This window comes from Coccinella septempunctata, chromosome 3, assembly GCF_907165205.1.
Source record: "Coccinella septempunctata chromosome 3, icCocSept1.1, whole genome shotgun sequence".
Classification (NCBI taxonomy): domain Eukaryota; kingdom Metazoa; phylum Arthropoda; class Insecta; order Coleoptera; family Coccinellidae; genus Coccinella; species Coccinella septempunctata.
The window spans coordinates 22,155,979-22,179,481 of NC_058191.1; the positions used below are offsets into that span (position 1 = coordinate 22,155,979).

Genomic DNA, 23,503 nt, shown 5'->3' on the forward strand with positions numbered 1-23,503 from the left:
ATTCAATCAAGGTTCTAACAACGGTTCATTCACCTTTGTACTAAATTCATGTCCAAAACTCCTTTAGTTTTGCAGTTTTCACTGAACTTCTGGGAATTAAAGGCAATGACGTTATTCGTTCCTCCTTCAGCGCATTGTTGTGCTACCAAACCATCACTGGCTCTTCTTCCTTCTCGAAAATCGATAGGTGATCTTGTTAGTCCTCTTTGGGTTGTCTTATAACTCGACATATGCACTAAAGGGTTGTGCTTCGTTGTAACTAACCTGAATATTAAACAACATAAAAAAAATCGGTAAAAGTATTAGAATTCCCCTCACGTGGGTACTACATACCTTGGTATCATTGAATGATTTGAAGTAACAATGCTGCCTCCCCTCATATCCGATTTCTGATCACTGGCTGTGCAACTAGGTAAACTGCTCGCCAGATCGTTGGAATCAGTCAAAGAATATTCTAAACTTTCGAAATTACTATCACAGCTCAAATTCTGACTGAGGCTCTTAGAAGCGTTGAAAGTTCCGGCCATCCCACTGGAAGAACTCGATGATGCGTAACTTAGCCTAGGAATATGGTCCTCTAAATCAGTTTCGACCCCTTCGTCTGTAGAACTTGAATATTGAGTTTGGATCTCTCCACTTCTGAAACCACTAAATGAATACGGAATTAATAATTTTAGGATTTTCCAGATTTTGAAGTTAGCAATATCTAGTACTAGCTCACCTTGCTGAAAACCTGTTCAGAGATCCCTTGCTGCCCATTACCTCGAAAGGCTGTGGGTTGATCGCATTATGAGTGTAAGTATATAAGTTGAGAGGGTCTCGAAATGTAGAAGGGGTTGATTCTCCAGAGGCAGAAGAAACCACAGACGGGCAAGGTACGGCACTCATTTGCAGCGTGGACATCAGCTTTGTAGCCTCGTTGCACATACTGAAGGTGGTGGTGGAAGCCTGATTCAGGATTTTTAACGCATCTTCAGGATTAGTAGCGGCTAACAGCTTGGCTGAATCGATACCATGAATTGGGGAGGATTCACAAGTTCTATTGATGCAGGATCCGGAGCTTATTTTGCTGTTGCTCGCTGTAGGAGTCGCAGATGAGCACTGTTGCAAAAGGCGTCTACAAGAGGAATTTAATTAATGTATCTATCCAGATTCGATAAATAATTTGCAAAAATATTCACAATTATTGTCTATGAAGAAGCACTCCCGATAAAATATTCAATTTTTAAGTGGTGTGAATAACTACCTATTATATATAGATTTTGAAATGTTCTTGTCATTATACAGGGTGTTTCAAAAACAGCAATCGAACTTCGAACCTTCCAATCACAAACTGTTTCACTCCGTTTCAAACGATAAATATATTAGATAGGATTAAAGGTGTCATTTACACGGGGAGAGATTCTCGCCTCGAATATACGATAATCGTCTTTCTAACATTGACATCTGCTTTATCTATGAAGTGAAGCAAGGAAGATAAAGAGGTCACAAAACAAAGACACACTTAACGCCACTTTCGTCTAATTTCGATTTATATCTTTGGTGAAATTGGCGTTCGAAAGGCAGTAATTGACTGGAATATTGAAATCTCAACAAATTTGACAACGGAGTTGTGCTATGAGTTTTCTTTGCAAGAAAATTGCGGTACTTGTAACTTTATGGTATTTTAATTGTTTCTGCTCTTTTGAGACAAGAATTGAATAAAAAAACAAAATGAATAGTTTAGGTCGAAAAGCATATACAAAATCCTCCTGACATATTGACTAAAATGGTATCTACTATATCTTTAAGAAACACAGTGAATAAGAGCTATTGTACCGATATTAGAACTAAGCTCTAGGCTTTGTATCCTTCCAAATATTCTTAGCTGTTTTGAAAACATCAAAGTTCTTCTTATGGTCGATTGTACATAAGCTCATCGCTATATACCTACAGATTCCATTAATGCTCATCACAAGACATACATCAATAAAAATTACATTTTTTTGTTTTATGCCTGCGAGAAGTTTTATCCCTTTTCGTTTTTGAGAAGGTTTATATTGCTCATGACAATACGACGAACGATGAAGGTTCGTCTAAAGTTCAAAGGAAGGCAATTTTTTCTGTGCTTAAGTTTTGCGACGAGCCTAGTTGAAAAAAAAGTGGTTCCAAAGTTAGGCCACTTTGAATTTTCCATGTTTATTCTGTTCTGGATAACATTTGTGATTTTGTGAATCAAGAGCATGGGAAATAGTTATTTTCCGTGCGGAAAGACACTTTTTCTACAAGCGCTCGAAAATATCAGGGTGTTCAAATAAGTCGGCACCATTGCCGACTCCGTTATTATTGAGGCTACGAATTGGGTTAAATGGGCAAACTAGTAGCCTTCTCGATGCCTAAAACAAACAAATTTGATTTCATGAAATTATTTTTTTTTGTAATGGAAGTGTGGCTAAACTTAGAAAAGTAATGAACATTCGCGGACATGGACGAATTCTCAGTAGAGATATGTAACTCAGTAAAATTTCTTGGGCTGAGGCTTAGTCCACATGAGCGCGTTAGACGCCGCGTTTGTAGTTTTTACTTGGACCGTCGCGTTTGCAGCGCGATTCGAGTTACTAGACTGGGCATTGGAGCGTACAGATGTACGCGCGCTCAACGCGGCGTCTAACGCCCTCATGTGTACTAAGCCTAAGACAGTAACTGAAGCGCACTTTAGTGGGATACTGTTTATTCGCATAGACTTGATATATTATAATTGGTGATTTTATTATGAATAAACATTTATTATTATTATTCGATTCAGTCGAAAGTTGAACTTGCAGCTGTTGGCTCATTAGGATCGATGTCCAATAACTCATTGTCATTTGTAGTAAATAACTATTTTTCGGTGTTCAAATCTAAAAAAATGAACAAATTTAGCATCATCGGCACGTAGGTACTATTATATTCAAAGCTGCTTGTAATTGTCCTGAGAACCTTTTCTAGTTTACCTGACCTGATTTTCATTATTGTTATTCCTGAGTAGGTACGGTTACGGTATCACTGAGATGAAAGGAGCAGTAAATATGCCTGAGCGACTATCTTAAGTTGAATGTTGCGCACGCCGCAACGGCGTGCGGTAAAAGAGTTACACTGCGCTTGCGCAAACTCATTTCGAAGAAGGCGTAGTAAAGTAAGCTAGCGCGGCGCGGAGTTTATCTTGGGAATGATCAATCCCGCATTCGAAATTTCATTACATCCCTTTTTAATTCAGGGGGTGATAGCTCCGCCATCTTGAATGTTTTATATACATGATTTTTGGTGAAATATTCATTTTGTACCTCCTGTAAAAAAGATATCCCACCTTCATTCAACAATATACAATAAAATATAATCTACAAAAATGAGGGAGTTCGAGCGAGGTACGCCACAAATGTGCCATAAAATGGTTTATTTGAAGTTCCGTTATATTAACCAAGATATCTGTGTAAAACTGGCCTACCTACAATCTTCGCTAGTGTTGGCTCTGCCAATTTTTCTCATGGCTTGCTCTGCGATATTTGAAGGCCGCCTTCTTTGAACTTCCCTCACCGCTACTTGATTTTCGACTCCAGCTAGCTGAATCCTAAGCTTATCAAGTAGTAAGAAGTAGATTGCTGCATGATGATCGTAACTTCCTTGTCTTATCGACTGCAAATTCAGATAAATATAAGAATTATACAGAAAAAAATATTAATATCATTTTGAAAAATTCATGTACTATCCAGAGTTACTACTGATCAGAAATAGAATCATGCCTTCAACAGAAAGACCATTCCGTCGGGGAAGAAAATATGCTGAGCTGGGTTTCGATCTTTTTTGGTCGGTTAGAGCAGCGCAACTCAATTCTCGACGGAAATCGAACGAATTAATCCTAATCCTTTTATTCGATGCCAACAGACGATTTGATATATGAATATACCCCAGCGCCTAGCTCTCAGAGTGACGATGGCAGCGAATATTATCCATTGGATCCAAACTCTGAGTTTGTAGGAACTGCATATTGTTTAAATTAAAAATTGAATCTAAACCAAATTAGCCACCCACCATCACTCGGATATCAACAGGAAGGCCATTATTAATAATCTCACACAAATTAATTTGTACTGAAGAAGAATAGCACCAAAAATAGGATATTCCTCTTGGTCTCAATTTTGAAATTGGCAATCCATGAACTTTTCATATAGAATTGATAACGGTTTTTTTGTAAAAAAGACTATTTTGTACCGTGGATATACTGACCTCTCTTGTCTTCGAGCTATCTATCCCCAAACTCTGCATAAGTCTCAGTATCTGTTCATTCGGTTGCTTGTTAGAAGCAAGGATGATGGGAGTGACAGTTGGCGGTACAGCTATTTGCATCCATCGGTGCTTTTTCATCTGAGCCACGGAGTACCGTTTGGTTGGTTCTAACACCAACATTTTTCGTATGAGTGATTCACAGTCTGTAGCAGAAATATAAGTGATTTCAATACATAATTGTTGAAGATATATTATTGAGGTTTATTTTTTATGAAAGGAATTGGACTAGAAGTAATCTTCATTCAGAGTATATAATAGAGAAGGTGCAGAAATCGATTAAGAGTAGCGATAGACCGGTTTCGCTTTTATCTGGGCTCATCAGTAACGCATTATTGATTATTCAATGAACTACTTAAAAGTAGGTAGTTATTCTAATGGTAATTTTGTTTCTCCAGGGGTGGCACAGCTCAATATGAAAACTTAAAATGGTTATATCTTTTTCTCAGGGACGAATCGAAAAAAATATGATTGAATTGATGTGGCCGATAATTGAAAATCCATAATTGAACTTAAATCTGTTTTGCTTTGCGTTCAAGAAAATATGCTAACTCGCTGCTGCTAACTTGCATGTTGGTTGCGAAGTGACTTTTTGAGATTGGGATAGACGCAATAAATTATTTTCATCCTATCCGTAAAAATAACGCCATTTCAGTTTCCGTCATTGGGGAAAATAACCCTGGTGCAGGAGGGAAATTTCGGCCCCCGACCTCTAGATCCTCTGATTGACGTCATTTACCGCCATCGTCGGTTGACGTCACGACAAGAAGGGGAGGCGCTTAACGCTGCTTACGTTTTCAATCTCAGGCGATTTTATTATAGACATGGGGATTTTCAGTTTATTAGCTTCTCATACGCGGACGATTCGAGTTTTATGATTGAACTGAGGCGTTTTATTATGAGACGCCAATTCAGAGGTCAAAGATGTTTTTGCAAATACAGGCTGTCCCAAGTTCCAGTGCCTATTAGACGTGAAGAGAAGGAGAAGTCTGAGCACTTCCGGTAATACGAAGAGTGAAAATAAATTTGTTAAAATTTTTTTATCATTTTTTCGTTTCTGATATGAATGAGTATTCAATACAGAATAAATTTCTTTTGAAACTATTGTATTCATTAAAATAGTTTTCAAAATATCGAAAAAAACTTAAAAAAAAGGAGATATACTCATTCAGTATTATATGCGTTATTATTCCTATTCTAAATATCTTAGGCACAACCCGTTTTCACATTTTTGAAGTCGAAAAATGTGGGAATATTTTCTGAATTTTGGAAAACTTTAACAGGCTGTTGCAAATGTTGCGCGTCAAAAATTGGGATCAAGATTTGCCAATAACTTTCGTTTTTCAAATTAGAAATCAAATTTCTTATGATTGTATTGGCGTCTGCGAAGAAAAATAATGATAGTGTTCTAATAAGTCAATACTCTCGAAATATAGCTATTATTACAACTAGGGAAATATGAACAGTATATTTCCCGAGGTTGTCAAAGTTACATCCCGAGGGCGGAGCCCGAGGGATGTATAGACAACCGAGGGAAATATATTCATATTTCCCGTGGTGTAATCAATAGTTTTTTTCTGATTGAAATAATCTGTTATGGGGAAATCATTGTTAGATTGTATATGTTTGTAATAATTAAATTTTTAACGTTGCTATGGGCCATGTTTCTGAAAATCATGGTTGACTGGTTTCATTTTGACGTCTTGTCAGAAATAAAATTATTGAAATAATGTCGAACTACGTCGAAACTCAATCGGCAAAAGCCCGTGAATCTTTGGTTCCGGCCAAATCTCAAGCTGCCTACAGTAGAGAGTACGATTGCTTTCAGGAGTGGAAAAGAAAAAATTTGGTGGACGGTGTGAGCGATAATATTTTGTTAGCATATTTCCAAGATTTGGTATGTTGCTCTGATTCTTGTTATTCTTGATGTATGATTAATTCATTCGATCCCCAGTCGCAGAAATATTCACCAAACACGTTATGGCCGAAACTATCGATGTTAAGATCAATGCTACATTTGAAGGAAAAAACTGATGTCAAATTATTCGATGAAGTCGAAGCATTTGTTAAGAACAAAAATAAAGGATACGTTCCTAAAAAATCAGCAGTGTTGTCCCGGGAGCAGCTCAAGACATTCTTGAGTGAAGCTCCTAATGACGTTTTTTTGATGTATAAGGTAAAAGTTTAATTTTGATTTCCTCTGTTTATAAGATTTTCACATTCACAATTTTGAAGGTTGTTTTAATAATGGAAATCTTTGGCGCCTGCAGAACACAAGAGCTGGTGAATATGCTATCTTCAGATATCGAAGATCGTGGGTCGGTAATCATAATTAAAGTCTCAAAAACTAAGAGTGATATAAACAGAATATTCACTATAATTGATGAAGAAGATCTGGGTGCTGCTCGTTTGGTGCGGGAGTATTCGGCGTTGCGTCCGCAAGGCGTTCTTAGGTTCTTCGTAGCTTATAGAGATAAGAAGTGTACTCTTCAGCCTGTCGGCAAAAATACCTTCGGAAAAATTCCGAGTAAGGTTGCTGAATGGTTGGGATTATATAATCCGAAAATGTATACAGGCCATTGTGGAAGACGAACATCCGCGACTTTGGTTGCCGATGCGGGAGCCTCAATGACAACACTCAAGAGACATGGTGGTTGGAAAAGTTCGTCTGTTGCAGAAGGCTATCTGGCTGACAGTATGCTGCACAAAAATAAGGTAGCGAAGATGATAGCAGGTGTGGAGGGAGAGCCATCTGCAGCATCACAGTCTTTGAAGACCGTTTTGGGAGAATCGTCCGAGACTGCTGCTGCACGGAATGTTCTCAAGAAAACTGTAGTCTCGTCGACGAATAATTATGAACAAGATATTTCTTCTTCCTTTGTATCTGGTGGAAAAACTTTCAGTGGAAATTTCAACAATTGCAGTTTCCATTTTGTTACTAAATAAAGAAATAAAATATGATTTGACGTTTTGAAAGAAATATGATTTGACGTTTCATATTTCCCTAGGGAAATATGAACTGACATTCCATATTTCCCTAGGGAAATATGAGTGTGTTATGACACATGGTAACTAAGGCGATATAGCTCAATATTGGTTCGATCAGAAAAAAAATAATTAAAGTTATTTGGAATTTTCTGAATTTATGTCGTACGTAGAGTACAATAATTCATGGAATCTGTTTCATATCAATAATCTATGGTCATAGAAGATAAATTTTCCCAATAACCTGTCACAATAAAGTGACAGATCTTCTTTCCGAGTTTATTTATTTGGAAAAAAAAAACGCAAAATGCAGAATTTGAATGAATGACACGAAATTTTCAGATAAGATTATTAGATCTGTCACTTATGATTTATTTGGATAATTTATCTTCTATGATCATAGATTATTGATAAGAGGCAGATTTTATTAATTTTTGACTCTACGCACGACATAAATTCAGAAAATCCTAAATAACTGGGGAATTGTTCATTTTAGGAGAATTAACGTGTTAGAACACATATTATTATTTTTCTTCGCAGAATTAAACGCAATAATAAAAAAAATTTTAAAACGAAGTTTTTCGAAACAACATTGGAAAAACCTTGTGACAATTTTTTTTTAATTACAGGAAATGTACAATATTTCTGCACATTTTTCGACTGCAAATGTGAAAACGGTTTGTGATTAAGATATTTAGAATAGGAATAACAAACATAATACTGGTGTAAGCATATCTTCCTTCTCTTTTCAGTTTTTTTTCGATATTTCGAAAACTATTTCAATGAATTAAATGGTTTTAACAGAAATGTATTCGGCGTTGAATGTTATCAGAAACACACACAGAATACACTCCTTGTATAACTGAAAGTGCTCAGGCTCCAAAAATATTTCAGCTCACTAAAGAACTTCGAACAATATCATGATCCCAATTTTCAGATTTCAAATATCCAGTTCTCCAGAAACGTCTAATTGGCACCTGAACTTGAGACACTCTGTCAGGGCGTCCGTGGAAATTGTTTCTTTGTTTTAGGGGGCCATGCCCCAGGTAAAACTAAGACACAAAGTTAAATTTGACATGTTTACAGAAATACTAAGTAGGGGAGCTGTTGTCTCTTGAAAATAGACAGAAATATGGAAATTTTTCTATTTTTTTCACAACATATTCATGATTCAAATTCGGAATCCAGTAATGCCAGCTCTGTGATAAAGATAGATAGATAAATTTTCTAATTGATTCCTTGATCGTAATCATCATCACTGAAATCATTTCTGAGTTTTCTTCGAAGAGATGCAATAAGTAACTGTAATTTTGTGATGATTAAACGCGTTACTGAAGAGTTATTATTATTTATGGAATATCTCTATGGTTAATTTTAGACATGTGGTGATGGGACTGTTTTTAGTCATATTTCTATGAAAAATGTGAGTTCCCATTTGATGATTTTTTTAATGAAAATTCAAATCGAAATTCGGCCTGTTTGTGAATTACCTATGAAAATTCATCATCGAAATCTAAGGCAAAAACGGTTTCAATAATAATTCCTGCAAGTTTAATTCGTCTGATGTCAAAAGCGCTTGCCATGACCATGCTTGTGATACTGACTCGAGAATAGAATAGAATAGAATTTATTTATCTCTGAGTATTCAAGAATACAAGAAATATTGTCACAAAAATATCAAATATGAAACATAGAATATTTGTCTAACAGCCGAAATATATCTGGAATATCAGTCATATCCTTAGAACATAAATACATGTACAATGTATTTGTTGGGGTACAAACATTCGATGCTTCTCTGTCTAGCGCGCCACTAAGGCAGTGGCGTAAAATAAATACATTTATATAGCTCCTACCTACTTTTACGGAAAATTGACGTGACAATGATGTCAGATTGAATGATCTCAATTGTGATTGGCGACACTAAGCAACTATCACTCGGATGTCTTTGGACTTTGGTCTTCGGACAACAACAAATGTTTATTTTCCATTCCTTGTATCTATGTTCCAAGGTCATATCATGATCGACATCACATCGAAATTAGATGAAAAATCCCAAAAAGTGAAAATTTATTGATCATTCCATTTAAAAAACAAAATTAATGCAGTTCACTAAAACCGATTTTTTTACACCAGAACCAATAGGACATCGTTTTTCTTTGAAGAGAAAATTTCTAACATATGTATCCAACATATTTATAAAAATAATTACAATACCTTCAGTCGGTTCCAATCGCCATTTCAGTGATTAGAGGTGGTTGCTACTCCGTTTAGACGAATGAAAATTAAAATTTAGAAACATTAAAAAATTTAAAATCAAAGGATATCCCTCTGCAAAGAAAAATAGAAACCGTCTTGGTGTTTCCCGAAAAAACTCGTATGCAAATATTCGGCTGGACTGTTTAATAAAGGACACCCTGTATATAGATTCGGAGAAGCGAATCCTTTCTGCGCATTGAATTCAGTTTGAATTGATGGCATATGAAATTCTCCGACTGGCCAATTATGTTTCCTTCGGGTATATAATAAATAATTAAAAAAGGATCACGGCGGCTCAGAAATCAAAGGATTGACGTCATACACCTCTCCCGTGCGTCATCTTATGCACGCAACAAATAAATGATCACTTGAACGAGAAAATAACCCCCTACTTTATTGACACCGTTATAAATGTGACCGTGAAATTTAGCCATTAGGTCTTGGAGATGAAAGGATGTAGATCGGGAGAGTTAAAAATAGGCAGTTCTATGATTGCGAGACTAACAGGGAGCAAAGAGTAAACACTCCATAGATACCAGTGATGAATATCGAGTTCATGGCCAGGAGAGACGTTATGTTATTCAGATTTACTTGTTTAGCAGGTGAACGAGAACAAAGACACCAAAACAGATTTTTTATCTCTATTTCTATACTGAATGCAAAAATGCTGCAATTTTACCTACATAGATGATACACTGCTGCTATCAATCATTTTCTGTGGTTAACGAGTTTTGTCTTCATACAGGTACAATTGGGTACTAACTTGGGACAAAATTAAATTGAAAAGGAATCTGTAGCGCTCTTTGTAATCGAGATGAACATGTTAGAAGATTTTCTAAATTCAAGTAATACACTCGGTCTCTTCACTCGATCATCACTCCGTCTCCATCACACTATTTCACATAAAAACGTAAGCTATGAATTTTCTAGTTTTCGTATGATTATCACAAAATTATATAATAACATAAGATTATATAGATATAACAAGACTACAGAAACAACACAAGTCAAAATAGATATGTGTTGAATTTCATTGTTTTATGTTCAAGTTTCGAGAATTCATATTTTTATTTTGTATTGAGTTTATAGGTTTTGCCTCAGCTCCTATTTTCATTAATAATAATAACTCCAAGCGAAGGAATTTTTACGCTGCGTACATAGATAAAAAAAAAGCACTCGATTCCATACCTCACGAATGGCTCTTGACGATCCTGAAGATTTACAAGTTGGATCCCAATATTATTAAGTTCCTGAAAAACGCCTTGTCAACCTGGCGTACTAGTCTTCAAATGAAAGCAGCAGGTGGCTCCATTACAACAGGACCTATTCCAATAAGACGCGGAATTTTCCAAGGAGATTCGCTGAGCCCTCTTGGTTCTGCGTGGCCCTGAATCCCTTGTCTCATAGATTGAATTCTACGGACTACTGATTTGGCATCAAGAGCGGCAGTAGAACTATGATGAAACTGAATCATCTCCTTTAAATGGACGATTTGAAACTCTTCGCATCTACCAAAAAACAAATGCAACAGATGCTGAAAATGGTGGAAGGATTCTTGGGAAACATCAAAATGAAGCTTGGACTAGAAAAATGTCGACTGCTGAACATAACGAGAGGGAATCCGACAATCCGACAAGGAACTACATGAAATATATCGCCAAATATGCCTCAGTGAAAAACAATAGCTGTCGTTATGGCTATGCGACACATGAAACTATCCAGCACATCACTGGAGGATGTCAGAAGTTCGCAGGCACGGAGTACAAAAGTAGACACGATGCTGTTCCCAAGATTCTTCACATAGAATTGGCTATAAAATACCAACTTCTAACGTCAGAAAATGTTCCCCATTAAAATTATCATCCGGATGCTGTATTGGAAAGTGATCATCACAAGCTCTACTGGGAACGCACGGTGCTCACAGACCGGAAAATAACTCACACTAGACCTGCCCTCGTATTGCTGAGTAAGGATGAGAACAGAGCACTATTCATCGACGTGGCGATTCCAAATAATAACAATCTTCTAGATAGGCACACCGAAACAATTTCAAAATACACAGATCTAGAGGATCAAACCAGGGACAGTGGAAGTTAAAAGAGATCAAGACCCTCCTATTGCCATTTCATCTACAGGCCTGATACCAAAAAAACTACCAGAGAGCTTGCGGAAACTTCAGTTGGATGAAAATAGAGTTATGCAGAAGGCGGTACTGCTGGGAACGGCGAGAACTGTACGCAAGTACATGGGGAATGCTTACAGAGGAACACCGACCGTCTGCTTCGACAGGAAGTGCGGGTGGATCAGGAATCCAACCAACAACAAGGAGCCGAGGAGCGGCCCCAACCCGACCACCTCCACGAGCCCGAAAACCTGGAAAGGGCTCCTACAGAGCTTAAGCCTTTTGGCTAAAGACACTGAGGAGTTAACTAGGAGACTGAGAATAATAATGTTCTAAACAGCAAAAATCTGATCAAAGCGATTGATACCTTGCTCAGCACTGAACTACCTACTCATTCGGTATCATCACTTGGACCACCACCGATATGGCAGCCCTCTGTAGGGCTAGAGAAATATGAAGAATGCATCAAAAATATCACCCCAAAAGCTCAATAAAACGAACAGAGCTACCAAGACATCGAGGAATTATTGATTTGTATGTCCCAAGAAATTGAAGGACGGGAATATTTCCTGAACGAAACTTCTACATCGAAACTTCATCAAGCAGTTTGTCATAATTCTACTTAATTGAAGCTGCAACAGGATCACCTAGAAATCGAGAACACTCTGCAGAAGGCAAAATGCCTTGCTGATTGGCAAACCTTTACATGGGAGACACCAGAACGAGACCACTCATGATTATGTCGACATATCTGCGTCGAACTACTGGTTGACTTCTGGAAAGTTGTTTCCTGAAACAGAGGGATTCATCATTGCCATCCAAGATCATGTGATTCCAAGGATACCTCAGTGGCGGACGATAGCTGTAGTTATGGCTGTGCGACATATGAAACTATTCTGCACATCATCGGGGGATGCCAGAAGTTCACAGGTACGGAGTACAAGAATATACATGGCATGATGCTGTTGCCAAGATTTCACACCAAGAATTGGCTATAAAATACAAACTTCTAACGTCAAAAAAAGGTTCCTTATTACAATAACCATACAGATTCTGTAGTGGACAATGATCACTACAAGCTCTACTGGAATCTCACAGACCGGAAAATCACGCACAATAGACCTGACCTCATATTACTGAATGAAGATGAGAATAGAGCACTGTTCATCGACGTGGCGATTCCAAATAACAACAAGCTACTAGATAGGCACAGCGAAAAAATTTCAAAATACAGAGACCTCAAGGAACAAACCAGGAGGTAGTGGAATTTGAAAGATATCAAGACTATAACCTATTGTCATTTCATCAACAGGCCTGATACCGAAGGAACTGACAGAGAATCTGATGAAACGATACTATCTATAGGGTCATGCAGAAAGCGGTACTGCTAGGAACGGCGAGAACGGACCGCAAGTTCCTGAGGAGTGCAGAACATGAAAAAGAACACCATCCACTTCGTCAAGAGATGCAGAGAAATAAGGAACCCAACGAAAACCAGGGACAAGGGGAGGAGGAAGGACTATATCGACATCCCGAAAACCGGGAAAGGGCTCCAACAGAGATTAATCCTTTTGTTATCTGGGAAAAGTGAATGTTCCTCTGGAAAGGACTGTAAAGCCGTAAAGCTAAAGTCATACTCATAATGCACCTAGATGCTGGCATACCTCTGCACAGAAAGAGACAAACATGTATTCTAGATCTTTCAATTTTCCAAAAAGGTTGATAAACTTTCTTTGCCTCCAAAAAACGAAAATTCACTCCTATAAATGCATGCATGCATTGGTGAAAATTCACATTCGCTTATGAAAGCCTTGTTATTCTGAGCACGCCTCTAGTACTCAAGCAAACTGTTACCTACATATTTTGTGAGTATTTATTGTTGGAAATTTGTTACTAGCATCCTTTGTGATAAATGGTATAATGCTTTATTCCCGGTTTGTTATAAATGTTGTATTTTGTCTTCTGCGTTCGAATATGAATTTGCAATTCGCAATTGAAGATATCTTCGTTCAGAAGTCTGCTCGCCGCAGATAATTTTCCTTTGGTGTTGAATACCTTTAGAATATAATTATGTGCTACGTTCAATTGTTTTATAGCATTCCCTAGCATGTTATTGATACTACCAAAGAATTTTATGCAATAGCGAGGATTTTCTTATCGAGAAAGCAGCGCAAAATGAAGAACTCATATACAAAGTCTCCTTATATATTATGTACTTATATACCTACAAGACTCGTGACTTTTTGTCGAGTCTGATAAACATGGTCACAGGGTGTTCCTAAATTGAAGGTAAAACGAAGAGGGGACATTCCTTAAGTAATTTCAACAAAAATAATCCCCTAAACATGGGATAGCAAACGTTTCGTTTTCGAGATACAGGTGTTTGGGATTGGTATCAAAACGAATTCTGAAAAAACATTTATTATCTTAAATACCGAGTTTGATTTGATGAATGATTCATTCACCACAGTTTACTCACTGAATTTTTATGACAAAGCTTTTTTCAAATTTTTTCAAATAAACAGTGGCTCACCAAAAAAAATTCTTGAGGAAAACAGGCGACAGTGTTCTAGAAAAAATATCAACCTGTGGATTTGCTGTCGAAATTGGCATGTCACATGGTGTGAACTATCAATAAATTATAATATTTATGCCAAATTTCAGTTGAAAATCATATGAAGTGTAGATACCATAAGAGAAAAACTTCTAAGTGTAAGACCCTGTTTCTCGAAAACGAATCGTTTGGGGTCTCATATTCATGAGACTTTTTTTCCTTAAAATAACTCAAGGAAACACCTCTTTTCGTATGTACCTGAAATTCAGGAACACCCTGTTTGGTCGTCACATCTGAGATTGTAAACAATAGTATTATAGTATAACCAAGATATTTCGTGCTTTTTGATTCAATAATTGAACTGCTCATGTAGACCTAAAGGTCTAGTTGAGTAAGTGATCGAGAACGCAATATAAATTTATTTTTTTTTTCTATATTCAATAAGAGTTTGCTTTATTGAATGCATTTGACTACCCCCTCTATGCCGTCATTTGGCAGTTCGGAGATAATGAATTTTCTGAGGAAACATATAAGTTTTCATCATGTGATCTTTCGAACTTTTTGTTCAGCTTTGCGTCCAAAATTCGATACTTAGGTTAGTCAATCGGAATTGAGGTTGGTACAAACGAATTAGCATGAAGCAATTAATAAAATTTGAGTGATTTGTGCTCGTTTGCACCAACTGATGGCAGGCTCAACGTTAAGGCTTACTTGTTTCTCTGAATTTTCTAGCATGGTAATTACCGAAACGTTGAGCCTGCGTTAATAAGTCGGTGCAAACGGGTATAAGTCACTACTGACAGCGAATTCGAGTTGTTATACACTGGAACCCAGACGGTGTGCACCACTATCGTTGAAGAATTAATTACGTCATCAATCTTCACATCACGCTAGCACATCTACCATCAAATGCCAGACTGATAAGATTTGGCTCCAGAAAGGTCTTGTTTGCAATTCTTCCTCTGTTTTTTAAAAGGGTCATGGTAGGTAGCCGTCGAAAATGCTAATATTTTCACAATATTTTTTTCGAACAATTCTGTTGGTTTGAAAGTAGGTGAGGTCATGTCCTTCCTAAAGATATACTACCTTTCGGGAGTTCGTTTGAAACTAGACGAGATAAAGGATAAAGCCTATTCAGCCGTTGTGAATGTTTCGACATTTCAAGAAATATTGAACTCTTCTAATGATTCACAAGTGAATCTGGCGCTTGTACATATTATGGATCGCGGCCACTGTATATCTTCCATTATTCAAAGGATAAGAAGGAATTCATAGCATGTGAAACTGAAAAATCAATTATCTTACCAGAGCTCATAAAGTATGGTATCCTAAACCTTCCAGACAACACCCTGTCTCTCAACGCCTGAAGGGAACTGCCATCGAAGGGCAAAGCACCACAAACCAACACGTACAGGACAACCCCAAGGCTCTGAAACACATGTATTCATAATTTCCTCTCGAAAGTTTCTGATCCTATTAAACTCAGAACCAGTTTCAGTATACTTACCCATATATCAATTTCAGGACCAACATACTTCTTGCCCTCAAATACTTCAGGCGCTGCGTAAGGGGGCGATCCACACCAAGTTGATAGTTGTCCAGTGGTTGAATAAAAATTCGAAAAACCGAAATCTGCTATCTTAATATTATTGTTTGAATCCAAAAGTAGATTCTCAGCCTGAAAAAAATACGAATCAAGAGATTTTTACTGAGTTATTAATCTTATACAGGATGGCAAAAAAAAAAACTTTACGGACTCTTACGATATAGAGTGTTCTCAAAGGTGAGGTTTATTTTGACAAAAAGTAGAAGTCGTCAAAATAGGTCATTTCACCAAAAAATTTCTATATAAAATATTCAAGATGGCTGGGCTACTACCTCTAGAATTTCGAAAAAATAAATTTCATTAGATGTCAAGTACGGGACTGTGGAAGGTGACTCTGGTATCGGAATAACGAAACAAAACATGGTTCAGTAGATCTGAGTCTACCTGATTAGTTGCATCAGGTCACTTGAAAAAACTGTTATATCGTGCGATTTGGGGTGAAAACAGTGTAGAAAATTGGGACAGTGTATTTGAAGTGCTTATGTTGACATTGTACTATTATTGTTACCCTATTTCATCCCATTTTAAGACAATTATTCTAGTGTTCGAAAAGGAAAAAGATTGTGATGACCATTGTGAAAAGCTTAATGAATGTCTACATATCACAGTGCCATTTCAAAATGATCGTTTACACATCTTCTTAGTTTATATCCACCCTTCCGCAAAAATAGAAGAAACTATTCTCACAATGGCATCCTTATACAAATTTACTATCATTATAGGTGATTTCAACATGAACAGACAGAAAAAAAAACAAATTTCCAGCTTTCTACAAAATTCAACATTCATACAGAAAAATACACCACCCACATTTCTAAGGGCCAACGGCATAGATAGCACACCAGATATAATATTGTGCACGGAGAATATAAGTCACAACTTCAAAAATATAAATCTTATTCCGGACCTAGGAGGAGAACATCTTGCTGTAGATATCAGATTTGATCTTGGAACACCACCGAGAAATACTGTAAAACCACCAAGATACAATTTAAAAAAATGTGATGTGAAAAAGGTCAACAAGGAACTGAGAAGCTTTATAGAACAGGTAGATACTATAGATGAAGAATGCATAAACAAGTTCAACAACCTATTTTCTGAAGGGATATTACGAAATTCACCTACATATTACAAAACTTATTGCACCCAAGAACTCCCACCATATATAATTGAGCTTATAAAGAAAAAAAGAAGAATGTACAGGGAATACTTAGCACAAGGAGATGACCAAATTAAGAAGAATATTAACCACTACAACAAAAACATACAGCGAATGATTCAAGACTACAAAGCTCACACATGGGTTGCAGCATGTGAACAAATTAACAGACAAAAGGGCAAGAATTTTTGGAACGAGATTAGGAAGTTGAGCAAATATAAAAACAATGAGAACAGACCAAAAACAGACCTTGTAGAAAATGGTATCAGATACCAAACTACTGAAGAGAAACTAGCGGCTTTTGCCAAATACTATCAGAAACAATATACCAAGGAAAACGACCCCAACTTTTCACTAGAACACTACAACAACATAGAAAAATGGATGGAAATTTTTAAAAATCAGAAAGTGGTAAAACAAGAGCAAACTATAGATCCCGACACATACTTCAGAATCTTGAAAAGGGGCAAAAACACATCTCCTGGTCATGACCATATAACAAAAGACATACTGAGAAAACTAGACCAAGAAGTACACGATTTCATCATCAAAATATACGAGTACTGCCTTTCAAATCACTACTTTCCAAAGGAATGGAAGACAGGGACTATCATCACAATACCTAAGAAACAATCTGATCAAACCAAATTATCAAACTACAGACCAATCACTCTACTTTCGAACTTGGGCAAAAACTTAGAAAAAATAATTTTAGATAGATTGAAAACAACAATGGGCAATAAAATTCCTGACTATCAGTTCGGCTTTAAAGACCATCACTCAACCATACACCCTTTGATAGTCCTAAGTAACAATCTACAAGCAACGAGACAAAAAGGAGGGAAAAGTGCAGCACTCTTTTTGGACATCAACAAAGCATTCGACAGCGTATGGCATTCAGGTCTGATTTACAAACTCTATACCTTCGATGCCCCTGACTACCTCACACGTATAATAATGAATATGCTTGAGAATAGATCTCTGAGAGTGAAGATCGACGACCAACTATCAGGCGAGTTCACACCAGAAAGAGGACTACCACAAGGTTCTCCATTATCCCCTACTCTCTACAACTTATACTGTGCTGATATTTTCAACAGCGATCCCAAATATATTAACCGAAGATGCTATATGTTACAATTTGCAGTTGATACAGTGTTGGTAAGTCATGCCAACAATATAAAAGATGCCATGGAACAACTACAAGCTTTAACAGACAAGACATCCTTATGGTTTAATAAATGGAGACTCCGTCCCAATCCATCAAAAAGCCATTTCCTGATCTGCAATCATAGATTAAGAAGTACCTCTCCGAATATAACACTATACAATCAAACAATCCAACCCAAAAATAGTGTAAAATATCTTGGAATCAATCTCGACAGTAAACTCAATTTCAACCTCCACACAGGATTAATCAAAAAAGCCACGGTTTCCAGAGCAACCCAATTCAGAGGACTTACGTATAAACAAAAGGGCATAAACCATAATACAGCTAGCAAAATATATAAAATGATCTGTAGACCTCTTGTTGAATATGGACACATATTATTCCTCAACAGCAGAAATCCAGTACAAAAAAAGTTACAAGTGACAGAAACAACAGCACTGAGAAAACTCACAAAGCTGAGGCACCCATCAAACCCTCTCTATAATCCGTCCAACAACCTCTTATATCAGACTACCAAAATTACTCCTATAGATCAAAGACTACAACTACTAGCTAAGAAATTCTGCAGGAATAAGAAAAACTTCAGCATTTTAAAACAGTTCTGCATTCAACGCGAAGAAAATCACAACAGATTCAGATACCCCGCTATGACTCTATGGGAGACACTGCAACAGATCAACAACGAAGACACCACAAATTAGCAACAAAAACTTTCTATATTATATCTAAGGTTGTAATTTCACTCAATTAATTGTTAAAAAAAAAGTATAATTGACTAACAGGCTGAAGGACCTCGGTCGATGGCCATTTGTAACAATGTTTACAATAAACCACTTTTATTATTATTATTATTAAGAATTATAAATAATTTAGACGAATTTAATTGGTGTTATTTTGAACTAATATATTCTATTTTTTACACTTACCGCGGGTTTCATCAAGCTTGATCGTGAAATCCACGCTTGATTGACGAATAGACCACAATTTGTTTTCAATCTATAATTCAGTCATGATCATTCAGAATATAATTCTCGCATCAAATTATGAAGTTTATACGTCCATTCTATTATTCTCAATTGCTACTTCTCCAATATATTCAGAAATGATAAGGTTGCAGTGATTTCGTTTTAGAAATCGAGTGACTGTCAAATCGTGTGTCGGACAATCAAAGTTTTATGAAACTCGCTCTTAGTCCTACGTATCTTTCTGTCAGTTGTTATCGAAGTGAGCCATTTCATAAAATCGTTTAAGCTAGATACTAAATAATGAGAAAAATTCGGCAATCCTGAGTTTCCATTTTCATTCCCACGTAAGAATCGAAGAGACCAATACGAAAACGAAACCATTTGGTTTGATGCTGTCATCACGAGATAAGTTTCTCCTATTGCTTCGCGATAATTCAGATGACAAATAATGATCAGTTTTGTATACCTACTTAGGTGATATTTGGTGAAACTCTTTATTTTGACTAGTTCTACTTTCTGTTAAAAAAACTCACCTATAAATACATCCTGTATATAGGGTCCGTTCAAGAGATGTTTTCTCTTCCTCGCCAATACAGGATGGTTTATCAATTCTGACTGAAATTTTTCTCGCTTATAGTTTTTGGCTTGGTAAAGAGATTTTTCAAAATCTCTACCCAAATTTTTCATGTTCTTCATTTTATTTCAAGTCGTTAAGAAGAGAAAAACTTATATGTCGTTTACAAAAAATCATTAAAGCATTAAAAATATGGAAAGCTATATTTTCAGTGTTTTTCATTCAAATTTTATTGAAAATGAAAAATCAATTTTTTGCATTTTTCACCATGTATAAAAATTAGTAAATGAAAATGTTGTAGATATAACAGTTATTTACAACTCTCACCCTCAAAAATTTTCGATATGAGGTTTAGTTTAGCCGGAAATCGTAAAAATTATTTTTCACGCCTTAAAACCACCTCCTCGTTCTTTTATATCAATTCACTTATAACTTCTACTAAATACTCCGACCAACCACAAACTGCTAAGAATTTTTCTTCAATTCAGGTTTGTAAAATTGGTTTGGACCTGGACTATAGTGACGATACCACTCACAAACTTAATGTCGATGTTGTTGTGCTGGGATGGCGATTTGTTGCCAGATTTGTTTATTCATTTTTACTTCGGGACACAAACGGGAAGAACCCAAAAGAGTGACCACAAAGCATCCTTCTTACAGAATAGGATATGTCGGGCTGATCGCCAGAAACGACAGAAGTCTCACTAGTCGCACCATTCTAGGCAAACTATCTTGTACAGTAGTGGCACAAACGGCTGCTTTCCTAAAATACCTTTTTTTTCGCTGAATTGGGCTTAGCAACTAGACTTAGATAGACTGCGTTTTATGAATGGTAGGTACAATAAACTAACTGAAGAAATTCCAGGATCACCTAAAATATTTGTGGTTTGCCGGCCACTGGCTCTCAGACTAATAGCTCGACTTGAAACATGAAATTTCCATATAAAAAAAGAATAAGAATATTTAATAATATTCATTTCACATTTCGCAGAAAAAACGAACGTTATGGTAATATAAATTGATCTCTTGATTCCTGCAGAATAAGAATATATGAAAATGAGAAAGAATTGTTTCTCAAATATTTCGCACCTGTCTTCTAAAATATCATAGAATCTGCTGTAAAAACCGAACAACAGAGGGTGACGTTTATCAAATACGAGCCAACCAGCTTGCAAAGCTATAAGTAATTTGTAAAAAAAAAATAAAAAGAGCACACTGCAGTTGGGTTCTTTGAATAATTGCTACATAAAATATGTGAATTTTTGGTTGTCCCAAAATATATGGCTAGGCAACCGCCCTACACCGAGCTACGGGCCTACGGCCCTGGAGACTTACCACACAGAAGATAAAACTATCCTATACCACTCTATAATGCCCTTTTCTATTCTGTCAAAAATATTCTGATCAGTTCATTCGTTCAATGAGATGGCAAAAGGCTGTAAATTTTACAAAACTTTCGTTCGGGTGCATAAGGAGATGCACGAATCCTATCCAGCTAACGAAAGCGTCCACTAGAAATCCCAGAAGTGTGCTCGACTGAATTCCGTGAAACTTCTTCTATCCACTTTTTCAAGTGCTCTATTCAGGCTCAACACTCGAGCACAAGAATGGGCTCTATGAGATATATGGTACGGCGCCACCGAATAGCCTGAGGGAAACAGTTTTCGGAGTGATAAGGATGCCGCTAAGCAAAGACGACGCTAACTTCGAGGGTCAACCCGGGACCTCGCGAAATGTGATTCATTATTCGTTTCACGTGCCGCAAAGAAAGTCTTCGGAGAAATCGAAGGTAATACGAATTTGTCAGAAAACAAACGGAAATAGAGAAAATTCTCGGTACTCACGGTAATTTACTCCATACGAGGTTCGCATCAGAAGTTTTTCAACAATACTTCATTCGAGAATTATACACTAGTAACTAGGTACTGAAAAATTGAGGTGCCTAATTATCCACTTGTGTCAAATTTTGTGTTGTTGTGTTGCTCTACATACCATGTGGAGAGGACTATGCATAAATACGTATTACACACACATAAAATATGGTCCTACTGACACTTAATGGCTTAATTTAAAAAAAAAATTGCAAGAAACTCATTTCTTGCAGGTACATGATGATTTTTTGTGGTCCATTTGTGCGATAATCTACTTGCAATCGAAAGATGCGTAGAAATAAACCTGGAAAGAAACATACTGATCCGTGATCCATTATCAAAGCACTAATGTCCTATGTTCCCAAAGCTAAGATGGGACTGCTGAAAGAATTTTAATGAAATAGGCAAGAACAACAAGGTCTCTTCAGTCTGGATTCTTGATGACCACATAATCAAAGAAAACGAAAAGGCCAACACAAACACACTCACTGGCACAGAAGGTCATCCCTTATTTTTTCAATTGTCCAGGCTTCGTTTGAGAGATATGGAAGAAGTAGTTTTTTCGGTGCAACTTCTGAGCAGCACCCCCAAATTCCGAAAACGTATTTCGAATGGTATAGATCGTTTGTCCAACTTAAGTCTACTTTTGTCCACCCAATTATATCATTTATCCACATACAGAAGCGTAGAAATCAATCTTTGAAAATTTTGGAAACTGGAAGTTGGTACCCCCAAATTCGAATTTTGAAACCAAAATTTCAGAGTCGTTTTTTGTCGATCCTATTATAAGTCCTTGTTTGTCCACCCTTTCTTTTCTTCTGTCCAGGCACCGTTTGACAGATATGGAAAAATGAGTTTTTCGGTGCATTTTCTGGACAACACACCCAAATTGCGAAAGCGTATTTTTAATGGTATGGATTGTTATGCAGCATGACATAATCGAAATTCAAGAAGTGAAATCAGATATCCAAGAACTACTCAACTGACAAACACCTTGACCTGATGGTTAACAAAACTTCTGGATCAAGAAATTTTGATTCATGCATAAAAAATTAACCCTCGCAATGAACGATCTCATAATAAACCCTGGAAGGATGCCAATATTTTTAACACATGGCACAACATCCCTTTCACCTGAAGACCAAAGGAATATATAGATCCAACCAAATATCGACGAATCACATGCCTTCCAACGCTATAAATTAATAACATCGTGCAGTCAAATCGTATTCACAACACATTATCGCCACACAACACATAATGTTGGATGCACCAAAGACAGCCAAGGATGCAAACAACAACTCATAATAAATTCAGTTATCTGCAATCAAGCATTTTCAAACGGAGGAATCTTTACGCTTCGTATGTAGACTACAAAAAAGCATTCGATTCCATTCCCCAGGAATGGCTCTTGATGTTCTTAAGGTCTTAAGGATTTACAAAGTGGATCCCAGTATTTTAAGTCATGTCATCCTGGCGCACCAGTCTACAAATGAAAGCAGCAGGTGGCTCCTCCATCACAACTGGACCTATCCCAATAAAACGCGGAATTTTTCAATAAGACTCGCTTAACCCACTAAGGTTCTGGCTCAGAATCCCTTGTCTCATAGATTGAATTCTGAGACTACGGATTTGCTATCAGCAGCGGAGGCAGATCAAGCACTTAACAATCGTCTTCTTTCAATATTACCAGGATACAAATTGTAGCCAATGGCGAAACTTTTTGAGAAATTTTTTCATGTAGAAATTCATAGAAGAGATAATTGCACATCGGAAAGTTAATAACATGAATGAATACTCGTTCTTCAATGAAAAAAAAAATATTTTTTTCCGTTTGAGGAATAAAAAAATTTCTGACTTTCTGAGATGACGAACTGATTGAATTGAATTACAATGAAAACCCCATATAAATTAGTGGTTTCTGACGTAAAATATTCA

General features: G+C 36.7%; 1 protein-coding gene across 1 annotated transcript in view; it reads right to left on the bottom strand.

Moving 5' to 3' along the window:
- Nucleotides 1–23,503, bottom strand: part of LOC123309453 (serine/threonine-protein kinase SIK2) — a 71,653-nt gene that overhangs the window by 1,605 nt on the left and 46,545 nt on the right. Inside the window, exons 5-11 of the mRNA XM_044892586.1 lie at nt 15,727–15,897; nt 15,525–15,648; nt 4,243–4,445; nt 3,464–3,651; nt 722–1,117; nt 334–648; nt 34–264 (exon numbers count right to left, since the gene is read on the bottom strand). Coding sequence (XP_044748521.1) covers nt 34–264; nt 334–648; nt 722–1,117; nt 3,464–3,651; nt 4,243–4,445; nt 15,525–15,648; nt 15,727–15,897 — 1,628 coding nt within the window. The remainder of the gene's footprint in view (nt 1–33; nt 265–333; nt 649–721; nt 1,118–3,463; nt 3,652–4,242; nt 4,446–15,524; nt 15,649–15,726; nt 15,898–23,503) is intronic.